Source organism: Pseudopipra pipra, chromosome 29 (genome assembly GCF_036250125.1).
Source record: "Pseudopipra pipra isolate bDixPip1 chromosome 29, bDixPip1.hap1, whole genome shotgun sequence".
NCBI classification, from domain to species: Eukaryota; Metazoa; Chordata; class Aves; order Passeriformes; family Pipridae; genus Pseudopipra; species Pseudopipra pipra.
In genome coordinates, this window is record NC_087577.1 from 127,243 (window position 1) to 154,504 (window position 27,262).

Consider the following 27,262-nt stretch of genomic DNA (forward strand, 5'->3'; position numbering starts at 1 on the left):
CCCCCAAATCTGGGTGGGACACCCCTCCCCCATTTTCCTCTCCCAAATCCTTCTCCCCCCCACCCCCAGGACATGGAACTGGGTCTTTGTCTCCCCCTCCCCAGTTTGGGGGTGACCCTCCCCCCACCCAGGGATGACACACCCTCTCCCCCCCCAAATCCGGGGGTGCCAACAAACAGATTTTGCTACAAAAGAGTTTTATTCGCCAAAAAAAAAAAAAAACCCAAAAATGAGGATTTTTGTGTATAAAGAGCCCCCGGGTGGGGGGAGGCACTGGGGGGGGAACAGGGACACCCCCCCCCCCGGGTTGGGAACAGGGGGGACATGGAGACCAGGAGGCACTTGGGAATGGGGGGAGGATGTGGGGACCCCCGGGATGGACACAGGGACCCCCAAGACACACGTGGGGACTCCCCCTCAGGACAGACATGAGATTTGAGGATCCACAGGACGGACATGGGAGACCCCAAGACAGATGTGGAGACCCCTGGGATGGGTGTGGGGATCACAGGGGTGGCAGGATGGACTTGGGGACCCCCAGGTTGGATGTGGGGACCCCCGGGACAAACATGGGGATCCCCTAGGACAGATGAGGGGACCCCCCAGGATGGGTGTGGGGTTCACCCCACAGATGGGTGGTGGCAGGACAGATTTGGGGACCCCCAGGACAGACACGGAGCCCCCAGGACAGCCCCGGGCCCAGCTCTGGGGCCCCCCAGGAGCTTTGGGGTCTCCCGTGGGGGGTTAAATGCGGAGGTGCCCAGCCCGGAGCCGCTCCCAGAGCTTGGGATCCAGCGGGATGTAGGACTGGGAGGCCTCGTCCAGCAGGAAGAGCGGGTCGGGAACGATCCCAGGATCGGCCCCTTCCTGAGCCAGACGGACCTTCTGCTGCTTGAACGTCTCCGTCATCTCCAGCCGCTCCTGGGGGGCACCGGCAGTGTCGGGGACCCCCGGGACCCTCAGGACACGCGTGGGGACTCCCATGATGGACACAGGAACCCCCAGGAAGGACCTGACCCCCCAAACCCTGTACCCCAGACACCAAATCCCGGGACCCCAAATCCCAAACACTGGATCCCCATTACCTGCAGCTGGAGGAATCAGGACCCCAAACCTCTAACCCCAAACCCTGGACCCCAAACCTCTAACCCCAAACCCCAGACCCCAATACCTGCACCCTGAGGAAGCGGGGCCGCGCGTAGGGCGGGAGCAGCTGCTCCAGATGCCGGAACAGCCCTGGCCCATCCATGGAATGTCCAGGCTGCAGCACCAGCGCTGCCATCCCGGCACGGCCCTCGTGCCCTGGGGACAAAGAGGCACCGTGGGGGGCTCCGAGGGCCTGTGGTGGGAGGGCAAGGGGCCCGTGTGGGGTCGGGGGCTGTGGTACCTGGGACGGTGACCCCATAAACGGTGGCTTCCTGCAGGGACTCGTGGGCCAGCAGGGCCTCGGCCACCTCTGTGGTGGCCACGTTCTCCCCCTTCCACCTGGGAACGATAGGACGGGGGGGATGAGACCCCCCCAAAACCTTTAATGGGGCTGAGACCCTCCCAAAATGTGGGGCCAAGACCCTCCCCCGAAAGGTTTAATGGGGTTGAGATCCCCCAAAATGTGGGGCTGAGCTCCCCTGTAATTTTTAATGGGGCTGAACCCCTCCATAATATTTAATGGGGTTGAGACCCCCCCTCAAAATGTGGGGCTGTGACCCCCCAAAATGTGGGGCTGAGCCCCCCCATAAAGTTTAATAGGGATGAGACACCCCCCCAACATTTAATTGGGCTGAGTATGCCCAGAATGTGGGGCTGAGCCCCCCCCAACATTTAATGGCACTGAGCCCCCCATCACATCTAATGGGGCTGAGCCCCCCATCACATTTAACAGGGCCGAGCCCCCCTGCCCACACACAGCTGTGGGTCTGGGGGTCCTGCGCTGTCCCCCTGGGGGGGGGGGTGCCGGGGGGTGCCAGGGGGTGTCCCCCCTCCCTGGGGGGGCGGTGGCACCTGAAGGTGTCTCCGATGCGGTCCCGGAACCGCACGAACTGGTCCCGGTCCTGCTCCACCAGGTCCCCGGTGTTGAAAAACGCGTCGCCTTCGGCGAAGACCCCCCGGAGCAGCTTCTGCTCTGACAGCTCGGGGGGGCCCGCATAGCCCAGGAACGGGGTCCGGGGGGTCACCGGCGCGATCAGCAGCCCCGTCTCGCCTGCGGGGAGGGGGCGGGTGATGGGAGGGACCCTCAGGACTCCTCCCAGCCCCCCCGGCCCCTCCTCTCACCCGGCCCTGCGCGGATGCAGCGCCCGGCCCGGTCCCGCTCCGGGGCTCCCGTGGCCACGTCGAACCGAACGATCTCAAAGGGCGAGAAAAGCTGGGGAGAGGGGCGGGGGCGGGGCGTCAGACCCCCGGGGAGGGGTATGAGGGGGTGTAGGGGGCATGGACACAGGCAGGATGGACGTGGGGTCCCCCGGGATTGACCTGAAGCCCCCCGCCCCCAGGACAGATGTGGAGACCCCCCCAGGACAGATATGGGGTACTCAGGGACAGCAGGACACACATGGGACCCCCCCAGGACACATGTGGGAACACCCAGGGACACACACATAGGGCCCCCCAGGATGGACGTGAGACCCCCACAGATGGACACAGGGACCCCCAGGATGGACATGGGGACCCCCAGGGATGGACACAGAGACCCCCAGGATGGACATGAGACCCCCAGAGATAGACACAGGGACCCCCAGGCCGGACATGGGACACCCAGGATGGACACGGTGACTCCCTGCCAGCCCAGCCCACCCCCCTCACCTTGTAGATGAAACTGCCCCTGCCCACGGCCCCGGGGGTCCCGGTGTAGTTGAAGAGGGTGACGTTTCCCTCGCTCATCCCGTAGGTCTCCACGATCCGGATGGGCCCAAAGCGCTGCTGGAAACTCCTCCACACATCGGGTCTGAGCCCAGAGCCCACGGCCAACCGGAGCCCGTGCTGCCGCTCACCGGGGCGCTGCGGGACCCGCATCTCTGGGGGACGCCCCGGCTCTGGGGGGACCCCCTGGCTCCGGGGGAGCCCTCCCAGCACCCCCCCTTATCCCAGATCCCCCTCGGACCTGGGGCTGGTTGACGAGGTACCGGCACAGCTCCCCGATGTACTGGAACACGGTGACGCCCTCGGCACGACAGTCATCCCAAAACTGGCTGGCTGAGAACTTCTCCCTCAGCACACACGTGGCTCCTGGGGAAACCCGGGAGGGGGGATCAGAGGGATCAGCCTGATGCTTTCAAATCTGGGTTAGAGATTTTAGTAGAACTCTTTTAGCACTTTCAGTGGCACTTTAGCCAAGTGCTTTGGTGTTGGATTCCTGAACTGTTTAATGTTTCTTGTCCAGAATTCCAAGGGCCAAAGATTGTGGCAAGGCAAAGACACAACACTCTTAAAGTAAGACACAGCAGGCACACCCCCCTCAAACCCCCCCCAGAACCCCCCCCCCCGGGGTCCCGGCCCCACTCACCGATGCCAAGGCAGCCGACGACGCCCAGGAGGGCCCCGGCCATGTGGTAGAGGGGCAGTGCCAGGTACACAACGTCCCCGCTGGAGGCTCCCACCAGCTCGTAGAAGCCCAGGCACATGATTGACTTGAGGTGGGACACGCGGGCGGCTTTGGGGAGCCCTGGGATGGGGATAGAGCGTTGAGACCCCCCCCCCCCATTCCCCCAGCCTCCCCCCCGTTCCCCCCAGCCTGGCCCTACCGGTGGTGCCCGAGGTGAAGATGTACAGGCAAGTCTCGTTCATGTCCCGGGGCTCCCAAACGTCCTCGGGCTCCAGCTGGTCCGAGGCCGTGTCCAGCAGCTCCTGCAGGGCCACGACCCCCGGCGGGTACGGCCCCCGGCCCAGCACCCACACGGCCACCCCGTCCTCGCGCAGGGTGGGCAGGAGCGGCTCCACCGACCCGAACAGCTCTGGGGGGCGGGACGGGGCCGTATGGGGACCACCTTGCTGCCCCTCCGGACTGATCGGCCCACCCTGGTCCCGATCGATGATCCCACCCCCGGTGCCTCAGTCCCATCCCCAGTTCCATCCCAATAATCCCCATCCCCGGTCCCCACAAGCTTCCTGGTCTCCCTGTCCCCCCGGTCCCTTTTCTCCCGCAATCCCCGCTCCCCTCCCGTATCCCCCGGTGTCATCCCCGGTATCGCCCCCCGGTATCCCCATCCCTGCTCCCCTCCCGTATCCGCGGTGTCCCCTCCCCGATATCCACTCCCGGTGCCCCCCTGGTCCCCCCAGCCCCTTTTCTCCCCGCATTCCCCGCTCCCCTCCCGTCCCCCCCGGGTATCCCGCCGGGTATCCCCCTGGGTATTCTCCCCCGTGCTGCCGCTCTCACCGTCGCTCACAAGCACCGCTCTGGCCCCGCAGCCCCTCAGGCAGTGCCGGAGCCCGGCGGGTCTCAGCGCCGTGCCCAGGAAGGCCGGGCGGGCCCCGAGCGCCGCGAGCCCGAACCAGCCCCACACGAAGCGGGGCTCGTTGCCCACCAGCAGCCCCACCGTGTCCCCGGGGCCCGGCGGGGCCCGCAGCGCCCGCAGCGCGTTCGCCACCCGCGCCACGGCGCGGGCCGCCCCCCCGAGCGGCTGAGAGCCCCCACGGCCCCGCAGGAACGGCCGCGCCGGGGCCGCCCGGGCCAAGCGCAGGAACCGCGCGGCCACCGAGCCCCCCGGGCCGCCCCCCGGGCCGCCCCCCGCCCGCCGCCGGCACCGCGCCGCCCGCACCGCGAACGCCAGGTCGGCCCAGAGGTGCGGCCGCAGCCGCCGCTGCAGCGCCAGCACCGCCCCCAGTGCCCCCAGCGCCCCCAGTGCCCCCAGTGCCCCCAGCGCCCCCCGGCCCAGGCCCCCCAGCAGCCCCCCCAGCGCCCCCAGCGCTCCCAGTGCCGCCGCCATCGCCCCCCGTCCGCCTGGACGGGGCGGGGCGGACACGCCCACTTTGGCCGTGCCCACTTTGGCCACGCCCTCCTCTATTACGCCCACCGTGGTCACGCGCCCCCGGGACAACCCCCCGACATCCCCCAAATCCCCTCTGCCCATCCCCGGTGCCCCCTCGGGTGTTTCGCGCACCTCGTTGTGTCCCCACGGCCCCCCCTGTCCCTTCCATGCCCCCCCCCCAGCCTGTCCCCCCTTCTCCCCCCCTCCAAGGGCTCTCCATGGCCAACTCCAGCCCTGTCCCCCCCAGGGACCCCTCCCCAGCCCTGTCTTCCCCCCATGTCCCCCCCCGTGTCCCCTCCCCGTGTTCCCCCTCCGCGGCCTCCCCTTGTGCTCCCTCCCTGTCCCAGATTCCCGGCCCGGGGGGGTTTGGCAGCTCCGCGTTCCCGGGGGATCCACGTGCCCCGGCCGGGACACGGCCCCGGACCCCGCCCCGACCCCCCCCCGGCGCCGCGGCACAAAGTAGGGCCGTTTGGTACAAAAACATGGCAGGTTTTTATTGCTTTTTTTTAAAAAAAACTCTTAAAAGCGCTGATGGAGCCCCGGGAGGGGCCGGGGGTGTCGCCCCTCCTCACTCGGTGTGGGCAGGACCCCCCAAACCCAACCCCCTTCCAAGGGGGTCCCCCCTTGTCTCCCCCCCAGCAGGTCCCCGGGGGGATGGGCAGGGGGCTGGGGGGGGGCGGGGGGCGTCGATGTCCCCCCTCCCCACGGGCAGGACCCTCGTCCCCCTCCCCAAATCATCCTGGAGCAGCGACTCAGTTCCGCCCTTTATTTACATTTCTATACGAAAACTTGGGGGGGGGTGTCCCCCCCCCTTTCCCGTGTCCCCTCGGGGAGGGATCCCCGTCCACGCTGGGGGACACACACACACTGAGACCCCTCCCCACTTTCTGAAGAGGGAGGGTGGGGGGAGCCAGGGGGGCCCTGGCCCTGTTCCCATGGGATGTGCTGGCACCGGTTTGGAGATCCCATCGAGGGGGGGTCCCTGCCCTCACCGGGGGGTGGGGGGGTCCCACCGAGGTGGGGGCGGTTCCAGCCCTCACCAGGGGGTCCCAGCCCTCAGTCACTGTCGGAGCCCACAGCAGACGAGCCTTTCCTTTTCCTCTTGGCAGGTTTGGGTTTGGTGTCCTCTTCCTCCTGCATGGGGGGGGTTGGGGGTCATTTGGGGGCCCCAAATCCTGCCCTGGGGGGCTGGGGGGGGGGATCTCACCGAGGCGCTGCTGGAGCCCGACTCCTCCTCGTTGTTGGGGGGCTGCGCCGCGTTCTTGCGGCTGCGGGGACTCGCCAGCGCCGTGGCTTTGCGGCGGCTCTTGGGGGGTTTGCTGGAGGAATCCTCATATTCCTCGGCCAGGGAGAACAGGTCGGAGAACCTGGAGCAGGGAGAAGGGGTGTCAGGGGGGCTTTGGGGGGGCAGGCAGGGAGGGGAGGGGAGGGGAGGGGAGGACTCACTTCATCTTGTGGGCCTCGTCACAGCTGGCCTGGACGTGCTGCAGCGCCTGCAGGATCGGGGTCTGACTGAAAACTGGGGGAGCACCGGGAATGGGGGTCAGGGAGCGCCGGGACACGGGAATCCCACCCAGCCAGGGCTCTGGATACAGGGCGGGGACTCCCAGTGTCCCATGGGGTGACTGGGATGGTCCCTGCAGGCAGAAGATCCCCCCCGCCTCCCAGAGTCCAGATATTCCCAGTATCCCAGTGTCCCTGGGGGCACCCACAGTTGTGTTTGGTGTTGGTGAGGTTGAGCCGAAGGTTATCCAGGTGCTCCAGGATCTGCTCCAGGGTCAGCTGGGCCAGTTTGCTGCTGGAGCTGCGCAGGCTGGGGGGACACAGGAACACAGGAATTTGGGATGGGACCCCTCAAATCCAGGGTGAGACTCCCCAAAACAGGGCAGGATCCCCCAAAAACAGGGATGGGAATTGGGAATTCTGTGGGAAGGGAGCACAGCCTGGGAAGGGGAGGAAATCCAACCCCATTCCTTAGGGGTGAATTCTGTGGGAAGGGGGCACAGCCACCTTCTGGGGCAGGTGGGAACCACCCCCCCCCACATTCCCAAGTTTGGGAATCCCCTGGGAATGGCTCTCCCCATCCAACCTCTGCCTCTTCCTGGGCAGGCTGTTGTTCTTGATGAGCAGGGCCTTGATGTGCTCGCCCAGCAGGTCGTCGTGGCGCAGCCCCCAGTGCCGCAGGATGCTGGTGGTGAACTGGTCGTCGGGGTGGCATGGCCGGCTCAGCACCATCTTCACCATCTCCTCGCTGGGCCTGGGAAAACCGGGAATGGGGAGGGGGGGTGATGCCCCCAGATCCACCTTGAAGACCCCCAGCACTCAGCTTGGTGCTTCCCCCCCAAGATTCCAGGGGCTCCCAGTGAAACCCACTCCTGTGGGGTAATGAGGACAGTCCTGGTGGTCCCTGGACCCCTTCAGTGCCTCCCCAGACCCCCCCTTGGTGCCCCCACAAAACCCCCTCGGTGGCCCCCCCATCCAGGACTCCAGGCACAGCCAGGGGCTCCCAGTATCCCAGTGAATCCCAGCTTCCGTGGAGCAATGGGGACAGTCCTGGTGGTTCCCCCAGAGACCCCTCAGTGACCCCAGAGCTCCCTCAGTGTCTCCCAGGACCCACCCTGGATCCGCCCCAGAGCCCCCTTGGTGTCCCCTCCATCCAGAATTCCAGGTACTGCCAGGGGCTCTCGTTATCCCAGTGCATCCCAGCTCCCATGGGGACACAGTCCCAGTGGTCCCTGGACCCCCTTGGTGCCCCCCAGGCCCCCCAGCACTCACTTCTCCCTGCGGAGCTGCAGCAGGAGGCAGGACAAGGCCTCGGGATGCTCTGGGAAGGAGGAGGGTCCGGCTCAGCCCGGGGGTCCCACTCAGCGTGGCCCCCCCGGGCTGGGGACACTCACCCTTGTACTTGAGGTGCTGCAGGATTGGGATGATGGTTTCCAGCGGGATGTTGTGGGCCAGGAACAGCTGCCACGTGCAGTACTGCTCGAAGGTCTCCCAGTCCAGGCTCTGGACTGGGGTGGGGAGGGGGACAAAAGGGACAATAGGGACAAGAGGGACAATGGGGAGAATGGAGATAACAAGGACAAGAGGGACAATGGGTGGGACAATGGGACAAGAGGGATAACGGGCAGTAGGGAGAACAGGGACAACAGGGATAACAGGGTAACAGGGATAACAAGGACAGTGGGGACAACATGGACAAGGAGGACAAGAGGAATAATGGGGTCAATGGGGACAACAGGGATAATGGGGACAACAGTGGAGAAAACAGGGAGAATGGGGATAACGGGGACAACAAGGACAACAGGGACGAGAGATAACAGGACAAGAGGGACAAGGGGAATAACAAGGATAAGGGGAGTAACAGGGATAACAAGGACAATAAAGACAATGGGGACAACAGGCACAAGGGGGACAAGGGGGACAAGAAGGACCTGTCACAGCCCCTTTCCGAGCTCTGGGGACCTCCAAACCTGCCCAGGTTCCCCCCCAACCTCCTCTGGAGCACTGGGAATGGGGCCAGAGCCCTGTCCTGGGAAGAGGCTCTGGGATTAATGAGGCTCATTAATTAAGGGGCTTATCCCACTGCTTCCGGCTTTGTGACCCCAAAGCTGGATCAGGAACAGTGGGATTCGTTCTGGGAACATGGAGCTCTGGGAACACAGAGCTCCGGGAATGCCGAGCTCCCTATCCCGGCTCTGTGAGGACCCCGTGGAACTGGGGCAGATTCTGAGATTTTCCTCTTCCTTAGCTTATTTTTCAATTCCCAGGAGCCTGGGATCACCCTGCCTGGCACCATGGAATGCTGCAGCTCCTGGGAATATCACCCAGTAAAACCATTATGGGCTCGGATCACAGGGATAAATCCCACGATCCGGTTTGGGGCCATGATCCTTCAATCCCTGGAGCAAATCCAGCCCTCGGGATACCCCGGGCAGCCCAAGGAGCCTCTTGGAGCAGCCCCACAGGGATCTCCCTGTGGGAAAGGCGCTCCCTGGAAAGGGCAACACCGTGGCCAAGGCTGGAGCCTTCTCCCTTCCCAAGGATTTGGGGGGGTCTCCACAAACTGGGGGCTTCCTGGGCATTGCTCTGCCCTCATTCCCAGCCCGGGAATGCCACTCACTGAGGATGTTGAGCACGGAATCCTTGCGGAACATGACGAGGTTCCCCATCATCACGTGGCACACGAGCTCCTGCAGCTGCAAGGGGGCACAAGAGGGGGGTCAGGGGGTACCTGGGATCTGCAGAGCGTTCCCAGGTGGGATCCAGCGGGAAAGCCCAGAGATCCTGGCGGGAAAGGGGCCAATGGCTCCCGAGAGCATCCCTAGGATCTCTGGGAGAGATGGGTGGGGGCTGTTCCCTGCACACAGAGCCCACTTCGGCTCCATTTTGGGGTCAAATCTCCTGGGAATAGGGCAGAGAGGTTGGGAATGAGCTGCCATGTAGGGAAGGAGCTGCTTCTCATCCTCTGGATCCCTGCTCCTCATGCATCTTCCTCCCTGCTCCTCATCCTCTGGGTTTCTGCTCCTCATTCCCTGGATCTCTGCTCTTCATCCTCTGGATCTCTGCTCCTCATCCACCTTCCTCCCTGCCCCTCTGGACCCCAGAGGACCCTCTGGATCTCCCTCTCTGGATCCAGCCCCCTGGATCCCCCAGACAGGCTGACTCCACCCTGGCAGACCCTGGAAACCGGGAAACACCCGGAGAATACCAGGAAGAACCGAAGGAAGGAATGGGAGCAGGGAGGGGAGAGGAAATGCTCCGGGAACAACCAAACCTTTGGATTTGGGGGCTGAGCCGGCGGGGAAGGTTGGAACATCCCAGCTCAAACCTTTCCTGCCCCGGCTCCCATCCCCTGGAAAACTTGCTGGCACAGCATTCCAGCCGGGAAAGGCAGGAGTGGCCGGGAACGGGGTATAAATAGGGCGGGGTGAGGGGTTATCGGCAGATCCCGCTCCAGACGGAGCTCGGCATTCCAGAAGTGCCCCCGGCATTCCAGAGGCGCCCCCGGTGCCCCCAGGGATATTTTTGGGTTCTCATGGCAACTCGGGGCAGGGAAAATTCCTGCCAGGAGCTTCTGCAGCTGCCTCCCAGCGGGAGCAGGATGGGAAGAGCCAGCGGGATGTGCTGTTGGAATCGCTCTCCCGCGGTGGCTCTGCAGTGTCCCCCCCGCCAAGGGGTTAATTAGGGATAATTAGCACTGATTGTCCAGGAAATCACTCTCCAGGAGATCCCTTGGAAGCAGCGGTTTGGATTCAGCCTTTGGACACCACAAGGAACACCTGGAGCTCCGCGATGGGGAGCGGAGCACTAAGGAAGAGGAGCTCGCATATGGAATGTTTTGGGGTTAAATCTCCCGGGAATGGGGCAGAGGGATGGGGAAGGAGTTGGGAATGAGCTGCCATGTCGGGAAGGAGCTGCTTCCCACCTGGAAGGAGTCGATGACGGCCACGATCATGTTGAGCAGCTCCCCGCTCCGGAGGGTCTCGTCCGGGAACTGGGAAAGCACAAAATCCAGGCAGGTTCAGGGAAAGGCACCAGGGAAAAGCCTCCCAGAAGCTCCAATCTCAATGGAAAAACTCCAGAGGGCCCAGCCTGCACCGGGAGTGTGAAGTGTCCAAGGGGTGGCAGCCGTCAGCCATCCCAGAGCTCCTGGAATTCCCTGTTTTTCCCTCTCCCTGTTCCGGGGCCTCGTGGTGACACAGACGGAAACAGCCCATCCATCACCGTGGGAGCCAAAGGCCGGGAATTCTGGCGGCTCCACACGGATCGGGATGTGCAGACAGCTGGTCCCGGCACTCGGGGTCACTGTGTCCGTGGGGAAGGACCAGTCTGACCCCACTGGGAGGGATCCCAAGGACTGGGGAGGGATCTGGCTGCTGCTCCTGCACCACGGACACAGGTTTTCCTCCCCTCTCCAGGCTGTGCCTGTGCCCCTTCCCACAGAATTCCCACCCTAAGGAATGGGAATGAGCTCAGGGCACACCTGCACCAGGTGAGGGGTTCCTGGTGCCCCTGGAATGCGCTCCCAGGTGAGGGGTCCCAGGTGGGGGTCACACCTTGGTGTAGATGGAGGGGTTCAGTGAGGGGTCTCAGGTGGGGTCTCACCTCGGTGTAGATGGAGGGGGTGAGGAAGCAGAGCAGCCTCACGTCGTCCTCCTGACAGGCCTTCATGTCCATCATGAGGCAGGTGTGGAGCTCCCCGAGCTGCGTGGCCTGAGCGAAGGACTCGTACAGGCTCATCTTCCCCAGGGCAGCTTTGCTGGGGACAGAGGGGACACGTGAGGGGACACGTGAGGGGACACGTGAGGGGACACGTGAGGGGACACGTGAGGGGACACGTGAGGGGACAGCAGGGGACAGGGGAGGGGACAGGTGGGGAGATCCCTGAGCAAAGGACTCGTACAGGCTCATCTTCCCCGGGCAGCTTTGCTGGGGACAGAGGGGACACGTGAGGGGACAGCAGAGGACAGCAGGGGACAGGGGAGAAGGGGAGGGTTGGGCCACAGGTGAGAGAGGGGCCCAGGTGAGAGGGAGGTGCCCTGGTGTGCTCACCTGGCCCTCAGGTAGTAGAGCAGGTGGTACCCAATCTTGGGCTGCTTCTGGTAGAGCTCGGAGAGCAGGTCCAGGAGCAGGGAGAAGCCGCTGTTGTCCTCCTGCATCTGGCACAGGTTCCTTGGGAACACGGGAATGTCACCGGGATAACACAGAGCAGCCTCCCCACAGGAAAAACCAGCTCCCAGGGCCTGCATGTGGGAGCTCCACTTCCCCAAATTCCCACAGAATTCCCCCAAACAACTCTGGCTTTCCTGCGTTTTCCACTAAAAACACAACCAGACAGTGAGAAACTCTTGGGATTGTGGGATCAGCACTGGGAACAGGTGGGATTAAGCTCATAAATTCCAAGGATTTGGGATCAGACATACCTAAATATCAGGTAGAGAGGCTTCCCCACAGACTCCTCCAGGGACCTGCGGGATAAATGGACACTGAGCCCTCTGGGCACCCACATTCCATGTTTTCCCAGGAAAACTCCTGGATTTTGTTCATGTTTCCCCCCAACAGCTCCGATTGCAGGTCCTGCTCCAAGAAAACCTTGGATGAAGAGCCTTTTGGGGCTGGTTTGTGAGTTCAGCAGAGGAACTTCCCTTCCCAAAATGGGGATATTTCCCTGGGAAAAGCCCAAATCCAGTGTGGAAGGACGAGCCACATAAAAGAATTCCCAATCCTTACTCCTCTGTGATTTCCTCCGGCAGAACCTCCCCACGGAAGTGAGCCTTGAACAGCTCCTGGAGGCAGGAGGCGAGGACAGAGAGCTGCTCCGAGTCGAAATCCTCCTGGAAGAGGGACAGGGATGAGGGACATGGGAACATCCCCCTGCCCAGCTCTGGGAACAGATCCCGGGTGGCTCCGGAGCCATTTTCCAGCCCCTGATTGATGCTCCCAATTAACACCCAGCCCTGATCCCTTCCCAATCCCTGTGCTCCACTTATCCTAGTGATTCCAGGAGTCCAGCTCTCCCTGTGTCAATGGGACTGTGGACATGTGGAGATGAGGATTTACATCCCCTTCCCATGATCCTGCTCCCAGATCCCAAAGGGCCTCTTGACTCCAGATGGGGGCAGGGGATGGAGCCTTCCCCCCTCCAAAAAAGCTTGGAAACATCCCAGATCACTCCCAGCAATCCCAGATCTCCGACAGTGATCCTAGACCACTCCCAGATCTCTCAGATCACTGACAGGGATCCTAGATCTCTCCCAGCTATCCCAGACGATTCCCAGTGATCCCAATTCTCTGCCAGTGATTCCAGATCACTCCCACCCATCCCAGACCACTTCCAGCTATCCCAGCTCTCTCCCAGCAGCTCCTGGGGATGTTCAGGCACCGGGAACAGGGACACAAAGCCCAGATGGATTGATCTGGCCCCGGGAGACCCTCCCATGGATGGAGCTGCCCAGGGGCATCCCAAACAGATCCAGGTGTTCCCACACTCCTGTGTCCCAACCCCAGTGGCAGAGGAGATCCCAGATCCTAGCTGGGAGCTCCATCCCAGCCCATCCCAGCTCTGTTACCTCCAGGACCTGATCCACGATTTCCTGCATGACCTCACACTGCGCTTCCGTGTCACTGCAGCACGAAAACAAGAGGAAATCCAAATTATTTGGGAAGATTGGGGGAGCAGGGACATGAGGGAATTCGTGCTGGGCTGGGGGGCTCAGGGTGGGGGGTCAGCGCCAGGTTTTTCGGAGGCATATCCAGGAGGATCTGCTACGGATCTGGCAGTGCCCGGAGCAAGACGGGCAAATTCCAGGATTAAAAGCAGGAGGTTAAGTGCCCTTGGAGCCATAAATTCCATGGAATCAGTTGGCTGAGCCAAGGTCAGGAGCTCTGTTTAACCTCCCTGAAGGCAGTGAATTCCAGCAGGAACATGGAGAACACTTGGACACAGGTTCCCTGTTCCATCCCAATGCTCCAAACCCCCTTTTCCTCAATCCCACATCAGAGGGGGAAACTTAGAGCCTTCTCCTTCCCTGTCTCTGACCCAGAGCCCCACTGCAGCTCCCAGGAATTCCTGCTGTGTCCTGCTCCAAGGACAGGCTCCTCACCAGCACCTTCCCAACCCCTTTTCCTGCAGGAATTCCCTCTCCGTGCTCAAGGGGCTGGAGGAGCTCTGGAGCTGGAAGGCCTTGGGAACCACTTCCCTGGAGAGATCCACAGGAATGGGAATGGGAAAGGCCCCGACCTGCCCTTCTGCAGCTGCAGCACTTTGTCCTTCAGGGACTCATCCAGCTGGTCCAGGAATGGGGTGATATCCACAGGCTCCTCCACGATGGATTCCTTGATGGGATGGAACCTGAACTCCCTCTTCTTCCCTGAACCAAGGGACACCATGGGGAAATCAGGGATTTTCCCAAGGTTTAAAGAACTCTGGAGACAATCCCTGTCCCACCCTGGGATCCTTCCCCTTGGAGACATGTCCAGGTCACAGGGATGAGGATGGGAAGGGAGCCAAACACGGGTGGTGTCCAGGATTGTGATCCCTGTTCAGTTCCATTCCCAAACCTCATCCTTCAGCATTCCCAATGTGCTCCATGGATCGGGACTGGGATTCTGGGGCTGCTGTGTCACATCCTCTGCCCCATCCCAGGCCTGTGGCCCCTTCCCACTGCTGTGAAACCCCAAGGAAGTCCAGGAGGATCCAACCACTGAAGGCAGGAACAGCTCCAGAGGGGGAACAGAGGGATTTGTGTGGGACCAGTTGGAATCTCTAAAGCTCCAGGGAATGGCCAGGAAAGACAAAGCCCGATAGCCCTTCCCTTTGGATCTGGATCCAACGCTCTGGACCTGCTGCCAGGGATTGGGAAGCAGCAGCTCCACACCTTCTCCTGGAGGAGAAGGGATCTCCAAAGGGGATCAGCTCGCGGACAAGGGGTTTTGAGGGAATTGTGTTTGGAGGTGGGAACTCTCCACCAAGGGCACGGTGCCGGTGAGGAATCCCTTGAGAATTCCGGGCTGGAAGCTGAGTCCCCTCACCTTTGCTGTTCAGATCCTCCTCATCATCACTGAAAGCGGCCTCGGCGTTGTCATAGCAACCGTCATCCTTCTCTGCCAGGTGATTGTCCATCTCCATGGGAACGGGCTCCTCGATTTTCACTGCGGGGGTCGGAGCAGGGAGAGGGCTCAGGAGGCTCCAGGGCTCTGCCTGGGCCACCCATCCTGAGAAACAGCTCCAGGAACAGGAGTAAAATGCTTTGGGAAGAGGGGAGGGATCCTGGGGATACTCAGGAGCTCCACGGAAAAGAGGGAAGGGTGTTGTGCCTCTCCAGTGCAGTGACCACAACCCCCCTAAATCCCAAATTCTTCTCCCCGGAGTCCCATCTGACCCTGCTGCTGCTTCAGGGATTCCAGGGAAAGCCCCATCCCACTCCCCATTCCCTACCTTCGATGGGGGGCGAGGGGGAACTGCAGAATTCTGGGAATTTCTCCCTCAGCATGGCCCGGAGCTCCTTGTCCAGCTTGGGGTTGTCAAACAGGGGGGCCAAGTGCCTGGGATGGGAGGGTAGGAAGGGATTGGGATAAACAGGAACTGGGATGCAGAGGATACATCCCACTGGGAATGTTGGGGGCCTCTTCCCAGGGTTTGTCCCAGATCCCACCTGGAGCTTCCCTCAATCCACCACGTGGGAATGGGACAAGAGGACCCAGAGCTCCATGACCTCAGCTCATCCCGGGGTCATTCCCACTGGTCTGAGGCTGGAAATTCCCTCCTTCCCACCCCTTTCCTTCAAGGAACAGCTCCAGGACAACCCTCAGCACCAGAAAGACACAACTGTGGCTGTTTCCAGACACAACTGTGGCTTCTCCCAGGATCCAGGACAACACCACCCCCCTCGGAGCTCCGTGAGGCTCCTGACTCAGGGAAAATGGGGGAAAATCCCATAAAATGTGGGAAAACTCGGCGCTCTTACGCCAGGACTCGCTTCTCCACGATGTGGGTGAGGGAGTTGAACACTCCCTGCCGGACATGAACATCCAGAGGGGGATAGAAATTGGGAATGATCTGGAAGTGGGAGGAAAACTGTGTCAGCAGCAGAGAATTCTCCGAGTCAGAGTTGGGGGATGTGGGAAGGAGGCCCCAAAAACTCTGGCCACACACAGGACTTTGCTTCCAGAGGGAGGGAGAGGATTCCTCTCTGGATCTGGCACACCCTGGGAACCTCCCACCCAGCTCCTCCGCCAGGAGCCAGCAGCTGGTTTGGACTGGGAAGGACAGGAGTGAACAACTTCCAGGGCCACGGAGATCCTGCTTCCAAGAAACACCCCCAGCCCTCCCAGGGACCAAATTCCTGGAAGCAGCGGCTCCTGCCACTGCTTCCCTGCCCAGGGATGGGACACAGTGGCTCTGGATCATCCCGGGCTGCAGAGAGACTCTGATCCCCTCCAGGGGGGAATTCTGAGCCAAGAATTCCACGAGGAACTCAAGGGAACAATTCAGAAGCCTTTTTCCTGCATCATCCTGGAAGGATTTACTGGCAGCATTCCCTTCCCACAGTGGCTTCCCACTAATGAAGGACACATGGACACAACACTCCGACCTTGGGAACGCCCCTGGATTTATCCAGGAGGACCCACCAGGTGCTGGAAGAGGTGGATAATTTGGTAGCCAATCCCTCCTTAATTTGGGATAAGAGGGGAAGTTCAAAGGGATCAGAAGGTGACTTGAGGTGACACTGAGGAACGAGGGGAAAAAAAGTGGGAACAGCCATTCTGGTTGGGATCTGTGGAGCCCAGGGGCTGCTTTCCCAGCCCTGATCCCTGGGAATTCCTGGGAGAGCGAGGGAAACTCACCCGGCACATGAAATCCAGGAGCGTGGCCGTGATGGCGGGATGGGGCTTCATGGAGTGGTGCATCACCAGGATGGCAGGTTCTGGAAGGGTGACAGGGATGAGACCCCCAGGGATCCCAAATTCCCTGTTTCCCTGGCAGAGCCTGCTGTGGGATCGGGACAGGGATCCCAAGGTATCCCCCAAAGGAGCCCATCCAGAGCAGGAGCCCCATGGAGCCCATCCAGAGGAAGACCCCCGTGGAGGCAATTCAATCCCAATGGAGCCCATCCCAAGCACAACCCCCATGGAGCCCATCCATGTAAAACCCCCATGGAGCCCATCCATGGAAGATCCCTGTGGAGCTCATCCAGAGGAAGACCACCATGGAAGCAATCCAATCCAAATGGAGCCCATCCCGAGGAAGACCCCACCCACGGAAAACCCCCCTGGAGCCCCTCCCCAGGAGGCCCCTGCCCACACCGATGTTCATGATGCTGTCCTTCTCGGGGTTGAAGAAGAGCCAGTCGTAGAACAGGGCCAGCTTGGCATTGGAAGCAGCGACGTTGGACTGCAGGAGCCAAAACATCCCGGATTATCCCAGGAACACGACGCCAAGACCCCTCACACCACAACACTGCCCACCACCGGGAACGGCGCAAGGGCAGGAACCCCGCGGAGCCCATCCCGAGGGATTCCCCCGCGGGACTCACGGTGCAGGTGGTGAGCAGCCAGCCGATGATGGCCCAGCGCGGCAGGATGTCGGAGCTGAGCACCTCGTTGGAGGGATGCACCACCCCGCAGATGTAGCGGATGAGGTCGCAGCGCAGGGACTGGCTGTCCGGGGTGGACAGGTACTGCCTCTGGAACCAGTCCTGGTACCGCTTCTGCTGCCCAAAGCGCACCTGGAGCGGCGGGATTGGGGGGATTCCCATGGAGGACCCGGCTTGGGCCGGACCGGGGAGGAATCTGGGACAGAATTTAGGTGGAATTTCCCAGGTGGGACCCTGGTTTGGCTGGGACGGAGGGAATTTGGGAGGGAATTTTGGTGGAATTACCCTCAGAGGACATTGGTACAGCTGAGCTGGGAGGAAATTTGGGAAGGAGTTTTTGTGGAATTACCCTTGGAGGACCCTGGTTCAGCTGAGCTGGAATTTGGGAGGGAATTGAGGTGGGAATTATGCTTGTAGGACTTTGGTCCAGCTGTGCCAGGGGGAATTTGGGAGGGAATTTCGGTGGGATAACCCATGTAGACCCTGGTTCACCTGTGTCAGGAGGAATCTGGGAGGGAATTTGGCAGGAATTACCCGTGAGGTCATGAAGAGCAGCTTGGTTTCCATGTCAGGAGTGAGGCGACACGCCAGGAATTTGCGGGAAGTTCGGGATTGGAGGAGCTGCAGGACCCCTGGGAAGACATGGAGAGGTCAGTCCCATGGATACAGGCAAAAGGGATCAAGATTTTGCTTGGAACAGGTCAAAAACATCTGGCTGGAGGAAGGTTTTTAGGAATTTTCCCTGAGCATCATCCTGGATGTTTAAGGTGACCTTAAAGTGGTGCCAGAGGGGTGGGAACACTTCAAAGTGTCCCATTTCCACATTCCCTGGAATTGCTGCATCCAGAACCCACTGTGAAGCCCCCGGAAAAGGGAATAATTGATAGAAATATTATTAATATAAATTAAAATGATAAATCCATCCCTCTCCCCTCAGGTCAGTTTTAACCCAACCCAGGAGAAATTAAATCCCAATTAAGCGTCACTTGCTGGAGCTTCTGGAATTCTTGCTTTTTATGGAGCAGCCTCTGGAATTCTTGCTTTTTATGGATCTTCTCCAGGCACTGCTCAGACCCTTCCTGGTTTGGGCTCCAGCTCCACCTCAGCTCATAAATCAGTTAATTAAACAAAGCAACTCTAGTTATCATGGAATTCCAGACTGGTTTGGGTTGGAATGACCTTAAGGATCATCCATTCCACAGGCAGAGACACTTCCCACTGGATAAGGTTGTTCCAACCTGGCCTCGAGGATGAGAAACCACGGAAGTGTCACATCCACGCAACACAATTTAACAACATTCCCATCAGGTTTTTCAGGATGGCTCAATCCCGGAGGACTCTAAGCATTGAAAAATCCATGGAAAAGGTGCCAGTGGAGCTGAGGGAGCTGGTCCAGGCTGGGTACCTGTGAACTGGGTGTTGAGCACCTGCGGGTTGTGCAGGATGTCCTTCCAGAGCTGCTCGAATTCTGGGATCCGCGCCACGTTCTGGAGCAGCCGCACCAGGTCCCGGCCGATCATGAAACAATCCATGAACTAGGGAAAAAAACAGGGAGAAGTTCCATCTCCCAGTCACCTGCTGGAGCAGGGGGATGGGAGGAGGGGGAGGGAGGAGCAGCAGAGCCCTTCACTCTTCTCACAGCTCCGGTGACTCACTCCAGGCACAGCATTCCCGATCCTGCCCCTGGCATCCCACCCCCCCTCGGAATGGGAGCAGGGACATGGGCAGGGAAGGGCAGGAGCTATTTTGGAATGTTCTCCTCCCAAAGCAAACAATCAGCCCATAAATCTGCTGTGTTTCTCCCCAGGATCCCGGCCAGGCTCCAGAGCTGGCGCTGGACACGAGAGCTCCTGACAGGAGGGAGGTGGGGGAGGAGCTGGAAAGCAGGGATTGGGGATGCAACCCCAGATTTGGGGGATTCTGAGGGATCCGGAGCCAAATGTGGCCTGGAGCTGCTGCTGGGACCCCCCCCAGCCCTGTCTGGGGGGTGAGACCCCCGCTGAGATCTCAAATTCCTTGTTCCCACTGACCTAGGGGATTGGGACAGGCTGGATCCATCAGGTGGGATCCATGAGATCCATGGAATGGGATCATAGAGTGCAATCAGTAGGGTGGGATCCATGGGGATACATGTCCATCATCTATAGGTTGGGATCCCTGAGATGGGACCAACCCGGTCCAACCAGTGTCGTGCCCTTCCCTTGGGTCCCAACACCCCCTGTGACGTTCCAAGGACGGATCCCCTGGAGCTGGGAATCCCTTCCCGGCCGTTCCCAGCACTCACCCGTTCCCGGAGCAGGGAGATGCAGAAATCCACCTCCTTCTGGCGCAGCCCCTGGAGCTGGGGGGTGCCGTGGTGGTCCACGAGCAGCCGCAGGTACGTGTACACGGCCATGGCCACCAGCAGGCTGCTCTTCAGCACCCACTCCCTGCAGGGACACAGCTCCACCTCAGGCAATTCCCACAGGGAATCACGGCCTGGAGGGGGACAATCACCGGGAATGGGGACAGGCGGGGATTTGTGGGATGGGTTGGGAAGGACCCCAAGGGACACAATTCCACCACGGACAATTCCCACAGGGAAATGCTGGAACAACCCGGTTGGTCCCAGAGCAATGAAGGGATTTTAGGGATTATTCACTGCTATTCCAGCTTGGAGCCAAGCTGTCCCCAAACCCTGCCTCTGGAATTCTGCAGCCAGGAATTCTGCTGAGCACCATTTGCCCCCGGAGGACAATGTGGAGCTCAGGATGAACTTCCCAGATGGCCCATCCCGGAGCTGCTCAAAGACAGGAAACTTTTCAGGCAATTAACAGTGTCCTGCTGCTCTCAAAGGAACTCCTCCCCCACAGATCAGGAAATTTGGGAAGGAAACATTCCCGGGATGCTGGTCCCGAGCCACTTGTGCTCCTCAGCCCCGCTCCCAACCCTGCTGAGGAGGGATTTTGGGATCTGGGGGGATTTCGGGAGGATTTGGGGATGTTCTCCCCCACACAACGTGCAAGAGCTCGGAATTCCTTGTTTGGGAATGTGGAAGGGCAGGATACCCCCCTGTGAGGCAGCTGAGGGGGGTGGTCTCCCTGTTCTCCGTACCTTTGCTCCGTCAGGATTTCCAGAACGTTCTCTGCCAGCCAGATGTTCTTTGCTGTCACATCCCCACCTGGAAAAGCCACAGGACAGGGAAGAGCTGGTTGGATGGAGCTGTGGGACTCTGGGATCCTGGGATTGTGCCCCCCCCTGCTTCTGGTGTTCCCAGTAAGGCTCATCTCGGAGTTTGCTCCGTGCCTGGAGCCCTCATTCCTGCCTGCCCCAGGTGCTTGGCCATTCCCAGACACGGCACATTCCCAGGGATAAGATCCCTCAGGGATCGAGGGGTCTGTGCTGCAACAGCCTTTGGAAAACAATTGTGGAGCTATGGAGTCAGGAATTATCCCTCTGGAAAGCAATGGGAAAGCCGGGAAGGGATGGGAATAGAAACCACTGGCAGCTGCTGAGGCTCCAAAGGGGAAACAACACCTGTGGAAAATGCCCAAACTCTGGAATTAAGGCCAGGTGTCCCCTCGGAGCAGAGCTGGAGCACAGAGAACATGGAATTCCATGAGGCCCAAACAATGGGATCATAACGAAGGTCACTGGGTTAGAGCCAGGAGGGGCCCTGCAGGGGAGGGGCAGCACAGGGGACTTGGAATGCCCCCCTTCTCCAGGGATTTTCCAGCTGTTCCGTGTGGCAGCAGGGCTGAGGCACTCTGGACTGTCCCCCCCTCCCATCCTTTTCCCCCCTGGAGCTGACCCGGCACTTCCCAGCGTGTCCCGGCACTTCCCAGCGTGTCCCGGCACTTCCCAGCGTGTCCCGGCACCTCCCAGTGTGTCCCAGCACCTCCCAGTGTGTCCCAGCAAAGACACAGCCCCAGGTTTGCCGTGAGACACAATTCCAGCCCCGTGGACGTCATTCCCAGCCCCAGGAACACGGAAGAGGCGCCGTTCCTGTGGCTCCGGAAAGGCGTGAGTGCGGCTTGGCCGGGGGGGCTTCCCGTGGGATCATCCCGTGGGATCATCAGCTCCCCTGCTCTCCAGGAGCTGCCAGCCCAGCTGATCCCAGGGAAAGGCAGCAACAGGAAGCCAACACTTCCTGGCTGTTCCAGCCTTTGCCAGGAGCCTCCCGGCTCCAGCTGGTCCATCCCTCGGGAGGGAACAACGGGATCGTGGAGGGGGATCCCTGGCTCTGTCCTCCCAGGAGGGAATTCCTTCCTGGACAGGCTGGGGAAGGCTTCTGGGAGCTGGGGATGGACCCCAGGGATCTGTGGGACCCGAGCTGGGAACACATCCTGAGGACAGATCCCTGGAAGATCCCACTCAGCTCCAGCTCCATCCCGGTGTCTCCAGGTGGGATTCCCGGTGTATCCCAGTGTATCCCAGTGTGATCCCAGTGTATCCCAGTGTGATCCCAGTGTATCCAGGTGCGATCCCACCCCCCTGCAGGGCTCACCTGCGATCTGCTTCATGAAGGTCATGCAGACTCCGTCGGCTCCCAGCACTCCGCTCTTCACCAGCTCCCGGAGCAGCCACACCAGCTGGGAGCGTGGGAATGCATGGGGCAGGGATTCGGGATCAGACCATCCATCACCTCTCCCCCCACTCCACCACATTCCCATTCCAAAGGTGCCTCCATCACTCGGAGTGACAGCAGTGCCACCAGCTCCCACAGCTGCTCCCTATTCCCAGTTCCCTGTTCCCTATTTCCTGTTGCCATCCATTCCCTGTTCCGGTTCCCTATTCCCAGTGGCCCCAACCTCCCCCTATTCCTGGTTGGTGTGGAGAAGGTGATTCCAGGGGTTTTCCCTCACCTGTGTCCGACAGGTGTCCTGGAGCTTCAGGTACTTTTCCATGAGGATGTGGTTGATCTTGTTGAGGACGATGTTCATCCCATCCCGGCTCACCAGGGCCAGGTCCCGGTAGCACTGCGGGAAAAGGGCACGGAAAACGGGAAAACCAGAATGGAAAAGGTCACGGAAAAAGGGAAAATCATCATGGAAAACACCTGCCTTTGTCACACCTAAGCAGGGAACAGCAAATCCACAAATCCCATGGAATTGGAGGCAGGGAGAGCCTTAAATCCTCTGGGAATCCGCCTGACAGTGAGAACAGAGTCCGGCAGCTCCTCCCCCTCCTCAAATCCATAGGGATTGGAAAACTGGGAATAAACCTCCCCTACACCTTGGATTCACTGGATTCAGCCCCAGGAATGAACCAGGATGTTCCTGATCCCTTCCACGGCTCCAGAGGGACCACCAGAAAAAGGGACAGCCCACATTCCTTTGGGGAAGATCTATAAACCCACATCCAGCCCCCTCCAACCTCCCTGGCACCCAGAAAAGGCAGGGATCACAGGGCACATCCCAAATCCTTGGGGTCAGGGATTGGAGCCACCTGCTCCTCCCGCAGGAATTCCACACAGACGGATTTGGAGATTCCAGCTCAGTTTGGGATCGAGACCCAGAAATCCTGCCCAAGTCTGGGAGGGTCTGGGATGGGAACAGGGAATTTCTGTAGGGAAAGGAAGGAATTTCTGCACTCTCACAAACACTGGGCAGGGGGTGAAGGTGCTCTGGGTGCTCCCAGCATTCCCAGCTCTTCCCTCCCTCCCTCCCTCCCTCAGGACAGCAGGACGTGACTAGGGAGCAATTAATGAAGTGGTTCATTAGTGCCAGGAAATGTCAGGATATTCCAGAGGCTCCTTCCCTGCAGCTCCTGGTAATGAGGCTCCAAAGACCCCTTTGACCCTGGAGCTCCTCCCTCCCCCCTTCCCCCAGCAAAACACAAACACACACAAAATTCCAAGCAAAAAAAACCAGGATCCCAGAGGTGGGGAATCTTTGGGGCTGTTTGTTGATTTTAAGGTGATTGAAAGGAGTTTTTCCATGGATTTAAATCCACTGGGATGTCCCAGGACACAGCCCTGGGTTCATTCTCAACTGATCCCGGCAGGATCCTTGGGAGAAGAGCTGGAACAGAGACACTCCAAGGGATTTAGTCCTGGTTGAGGGCTTAAATCCCAGGATCAACAATCCCATTCCCTAGGGAAGTCTGGCAGCTCTTCCCCCTTTCTCACACCCTCAAATCCACAGGGAAACACTGGAATACCAGGAATAAACCCCACCTGGCAGAGAGGAGACCCTGTCCCATGTCATCCCAGCACGGATGGGACAGGGAGAATCCCCCAGGAATGAGGGGGAGAGCCTGAATTCCTTGATTTTTGCCAGGCTGGCACAATCCAGAGGTTCCTCCCAGCTCGGGGGGTTTTAATTAACAGGAGCAAGTGATTAATGAGGCTTTAAATGAGGGGACAGGGAAAGAAAACAGCCCTGGAGGGGGAGGGAGAGAGGGATGGGAGTCCTGGACCATCCCAGGGAGGCTCCGGGGCCTCCGATCCTGTAATTCTGGAGCAGGAGGAGGAGCCCCGGGGCAGCTGGGCCTGGACACGGGGGGGGGGCTTGGGGGGGGCCCTGGGGCAGCTTTGGGGGCCTGGGGAGGGTCCCTGAGCAGCTTTTGGGGTCCCTGAGCCCCCCTGACCACCCTCCCCTGGCACTGAGCCCCCTCAGCTGGGCACAACATCCCTGTTTTTTCCAGCCAAGCAGATCCCAGGAATCCTGCAAAGCCTTTCAGGGGGATTTTGGGATCTCTCCTGGTGCCAGGGAAGGGTTAACCCCCCCCCCTCCCCCATTTCCAGATGGACAACTCATCCCAAATCCTGGCAGGAATCCCTGCCTGGCTCCAGGCACAGGGACAGATTCAATTATTCCCAATTATTCCCTTGGAAAAGGGAGCAGCTGTGCCTGGAGCAGCAGCAGACACCCCCTGTCCCGGCTTCCCGGCGCCACTGGAATGATCCCTCCCTTTTCCAGAGGAATCCATGGAAAGGAACGAGCCAGGAAGTTTTCCCAGCTGGATTTGCCCAACCTTTGTTTCCATGTGTGGGAGCACCTGCCCCAGGAGCCTCCCAGAGCATTCCCAGTGAGCTCCAGCATCCCAGAGTTTATTCCATGAGGTGGAAGTTCAGCCTTTGGAAAAACATCTCTGGCTCCCACAGAAAAACAAGGGAAAATCCCCCTTGCCTTGGAAACAGGGATGTGGTGGGAGCTGTTCCGAGCCCTGGCTGGATCCAGGCTCTCCAGAATTCCCTGGGCTGGGATGGAGCAGGATCAGGCCCCAGGAATCCACGGGAAGGGTTTGGGAATGCTCAGGCCAAAAGGGAGCTGGAGCAAAGCCCTTTATCCAAGGAAAAATCTGATTCCCACCAGCCAGGCCTCAAGATTCGCAGGAAAAGCACATTTTGCTTCCATGAGGTGATTCCTGGGGCCTGGATTTGGGAAGGCCTCAGGAGCAAAGCTCTTTATCCAAGGGAAAACCTGATTCCCATCAGTCCAGCCTAAAGATTCCCAAGAAAAGCATGTTTTGCTTCCATGAGGGGATTCCTGAGGCCTGGATATGGGGACAAATCCAGGAGTCTGATTCCCAAATCTCATCCAGGATGTGGATTTAATGGAGGTGGAGCTCTGGGAATCAGTTTTTCCCTGGGAATTGGACACATTCTTTCTCCAGGTGATGATTCCTGGAGGCACCTCCCTGTGGCTTCCAAGAGAAAAACCCCATTCTGGGTCTCCCAACCCAAGGAAAAAACTGGGAAAGGCCTGAGAGTTCCTTGAAGATTTGGGATTTGCCTCCCATGGCAAATCCAAGGAATTCCTGGGATGAGAGGGAGCCTGAGCTCCCTTTTCCATGGCAGGATCCTCATCCCTGCCCCACACGGACACAGCCAGACCTGGAATGTTCCAGGCCCTGCTCCACCAAAGGGCCCCTCCGGTACCTCCAGCAGGGAATTCCAGGCAGGAAAACCCCTGGGGGAGGGTGAATTCCCGGCCTTTTCCAGGGATTCCTCACCTTCTGTGCCTGGGCCGGCTCTGTCAGGACCAGGGTGAAGAGTCCCAGGCAAATCTCCTCGTGCTGGGGGGCCCCTTTGCAGATCTGGGGGATCAGCTCCAGGTGAGATTCCCGGTGGGAATGGAGGGGAGGGCAGGGAAAGGGAAGGGAATATTCCCTGTTCCCAGCTCCTGTTCCCAATTCTCTGTTCCCTGTTTCGTTCCCACCTCCCTATTCCCACACTATTCCCGGTTCCCACACCTCCTCCCTATTCCCAGTTCCCTGTTCCCAGTTCCCTGTTCCCAGTTCCCACACCTCTTCCCTATTCCCAGTTCCCTGTTCCCAGTTCCCTATTCCCAGTTCCCTGTTCCCAGTTCCCTGTTCCCACACCTCTTCCCTATTCCCAGTTCCCTGTTCCCAGTTCCCTGTTCCCAGTTCCCACACCTCTTCCCTATTCCCAGTTCCCTGTTCCCCATTCCCAGATCCCACACCTCTTCCTTATTTCCAGTTCCCCAAACCCACAGCTATTCCCTATTCCCAGTTCCCACACCTGTTCCCAGCTGCCATTTCCCTGTTCCCATTTCCCAGCTCCCTCCACAGTCAGCATTCCCAGATTCCCATCTCTCTCCCTGTCCAGCATTCCCAGATTCCCGGCATTCCCGGGCTCACTCACGTGGGCATTGAGGGCGTCGTTGGCCTCCCTCTCCGAGAGCCCGTTGGTCAGGGAGGTCACGATTCCCACACAGCGCTCCAGCCTCTGGAAAACAGGGAATGGCAAGGGACAGCTCAGCCAGGGGGCATTAGGGCCAGGAGAACATGGAGCAGGAGCATTCCCAGATCCTGGGAACGTCCCTGAGCCTGTTCCACCCCAGAACAGACCCCAGGTGTCCCAGGGAGACTCCAAACCTTCCCAGGAAGAAAAGCCCAGTGGGAATTCAGGGAATTTGGAGCCTGAATAACACAGATCAGGAGGATTCCCAGATCCTGGGAAGCTCTGGCAGCATTCCAGGCTGGATGCCCCCCATTCCTAGCCCATTCCCAGCCCATTCCCAGGTGTTCCAGGTGCAGGGAGGGGCCCAAGACCCCCTCAACCCCCCCCCCCCCAAACTCCCCTCACCTCCTCCAGCTCATCCTTGGAATCCAGCAGGGACGACACCAGGAGCTTCCCGGCTCCTGCCTTTCCCTTGGGAAGATCCATGGGGGAGGAGGGGGGGGCAGCCCCTTTCTGGGGGGCTCGGCCGGAGACCCCCCCCTGGGTGGGGGTGGGTCGCCCCCTCCCAGCTCTGCCTGGCGGGATTGGGGGGGGTTTTTGGGAATTCCTTTCCCTCGGGAGCCCCCCCCGCACGGCTGGGATGGGGTGGGGGGGTCCGGGGCGGTCCTGGGGGGGGGGGGTTGTGAGTGGATATGTAGGGCTGAGAGAGGGGGGGGATGAGTTTTGGGGATCTCTGGGGGAGATACTGGGGGGTCCTGAGCTCTGGGGGTTGATTTCTGGGGGTTTATGGGGGGTCCTGAGCTCTGGGGGGGGGTCTCTGGGGGGGCTACGGGGGGTCTGAGCTCTGGGGGGGCTGAGTTGGGGGGCTCTGGGGAACTCTGAGGGGCTGAATTACAGGGGGAGGCTGAGCTGGGGGGGTCCCTCCAGGAGCGCTCTGGGGGCCGCCGGGGGCGCGGAGGGACCCCGGGGGTGGGCGAGGAGGGAGATCCGGGGGGGCGGGGCCGAGTCGCAGCGGCCCCGGGGGTGTCTGGAGGGGTTGGGGGCCCCCCGTGGGGGCGGTCCCGGAGTAGGGGGTCCCGGGCGGGGTCCCGGGGGGTCTCTCTGGGCCCGGGGGCGGCGGCGGCACCCGGAAGTTACCGGAGAGGGACGGCGGCGCCCGGCCGGAAGCGGAAGCGCGGCACGGGAGGGAAGTCCCGCCCCTCCTTCTAGTGACAACCAATGGGAGTGCGGGGACTGCTGTGAGTGACAGGACCGGAGGAGGGAGGGACCGCACGGTGTGGGGCGGCCAATGGGGAGGAGGGGGAGGGGTTTGGGCGGGAGGAGGCTCCGCCCTCCCGCGCGCGGGGAGAGCAGCGGGAACAGCCGGGATCCACCGGGAACCACCGGGAACCACCGGGAACCCCCCGCACATCAGTGACACCCCCCCGGGACCCCCCTGAGAACCCCCTGGAACTCCAGGACCCCCCGACCCTCCAGGAACCTCCCGGGAACCCCCCGAGCAATCCGGGAACCCCCCGGTACCTCCCCGGGAACCCCTCGGACACGAGGGACCCCCCCGGGACCCCCCGAGACCTCTC

At 60.6% G+C, this 27,262-nt stretch overlaps 3 protein-coding genes across 3 annotated transcripts in view; 1 reads left to right on the plus strand and 2 right to left on the minus strand.

The window, feature by feature from the left end:
* The window catches only part of DENND4B (DENN domain containing 4B), a 68,128-nt gene that overhangs the window by 40,449 nt on the left and 417 nt on the right, over window positions 1-27,262 (plus strand). The gene's annotated exons all lie outside the window — the stretch shown is intronic.
* Window positions 181-5,060, minus strand: SLC27A3 (solute carrier family 27 member 3). The gene is made up of 10 exons (XM_064638639.1): window positions 4,367-5,060; window positions 3,735-3,944; window positions 3,497-3,655; window positions 3,095-3,219; window positions 2,797-2,991; window positions 2,269-2,359; window positions 1,999-2,197; window positions 1,388-1,485; window positions 1,172-1,302; window positions 181-921 (listed from the first exon to the last, which is right to left on the minus strand). The coding sequence occupies exons 1-10, from the start codon at window positions 5,058-5,060 to the stop codon at window positions 745-747; spliced, it is 2,079 nt and encodes a 692-aa protein (XP_064494709.1). The 3' UTR covers window positions 181-744.
* Window positions 5,711-26,844, minus strand: INTS3 (integrator complex subunit 3). Its single transcript, XM_064638613.1, has 31 exons — window positions 26,823-26,844; window positions 26,091-26,260; window positions 25,647-25,730; window positions 24,995-25,078; window positions 21,901-22,014; window positions 21,543-21,627; window positions 20,150-20,216; window positions 19,341-19,485; window positions 18,462-18,591; window positions 17,591-17,688; window positions 16,997-17,188; window positions 16,767-16,854; window positions 16,308-16,387; window positions 15,428-15,519; window positions 14,899-15,005; window positions 14,493-14,612; window positions 13,702-13,831; window positions 13,031-13,085; window positions 12,192-12,295; window positions 11,885-11,929; window positions 11,514-11,633; window positions 11,067-11,220; window positions 10,387-10,455; window positions 9,082-9,157; window positions 7,856-7,969; window positions 7,734-7,782; window positions 7,048-7,215; window positions 6,671-6,771; window positions 6,405-6,477; window positions 6,166-6,325; window positions 5,711-6,092 (listed from the first exon to the last, which is right to left on the minus strand). The coding sequence occupies exons 2-31, from the start codon at window positions 26,169-26,171 to the stop codon at window positions 6,015-6,017; spliced, it is 3,063 nt and encodes a 1,020-aa protein (XP_064494683.1). The 5' UTR covers window positions 26,172-26,260; window positions 26,823-26,844; the 3' UTR covers window positions 5,711-6,014.

Bases quoted from the DNA above. Each gene is read 5' to 3' on its own strand.
- SLC27A3 (XM_064638639.1), bottom strand. From the start codon at position 5,060: ATGGGCAGAGGGGATTTGGGGGATGTCGGGGGGTTGTCCCGGGGGCGC. The intron at 2,992-3,094 runs GTCCGAGGGGGA...CGGGTCCCGCAG, and splicing joins ACCTCGTCAACCAGCCCCAG to CGCCCCGGTGAGCGGCAGCA. The intron at 922-1,171 runs GTATTGGGGTCT...GGTGCCCCCCAG, and splicing joins CCCGCTTCCTCAGGGTGCAG to GAGCGGCTGGAGATGACGGA.
- INTS3 (XM_064638613.1), bottom strand. From the start codon at position 26,171: ATGGATCTTCCCAAGGGAAAGGCAGGAGCCGGGAAGCTCCTGGTGTCG. The intron at 17,689-18,461 runs GTACCCAGCCTG...ATGTCTTCCCAG, and splicing joins GCTCAACACCCAGTTCACAG to GGGTCCTGCAGCTCCTCCAA. The intron at 15,006-15,427 runs GTAAGAGCGCCG...CTCCCATCCCAG, and splicing joins GTGGAGAAGCGAGTCCTGGC to GCACTTGGCCCCCCTGTTTG.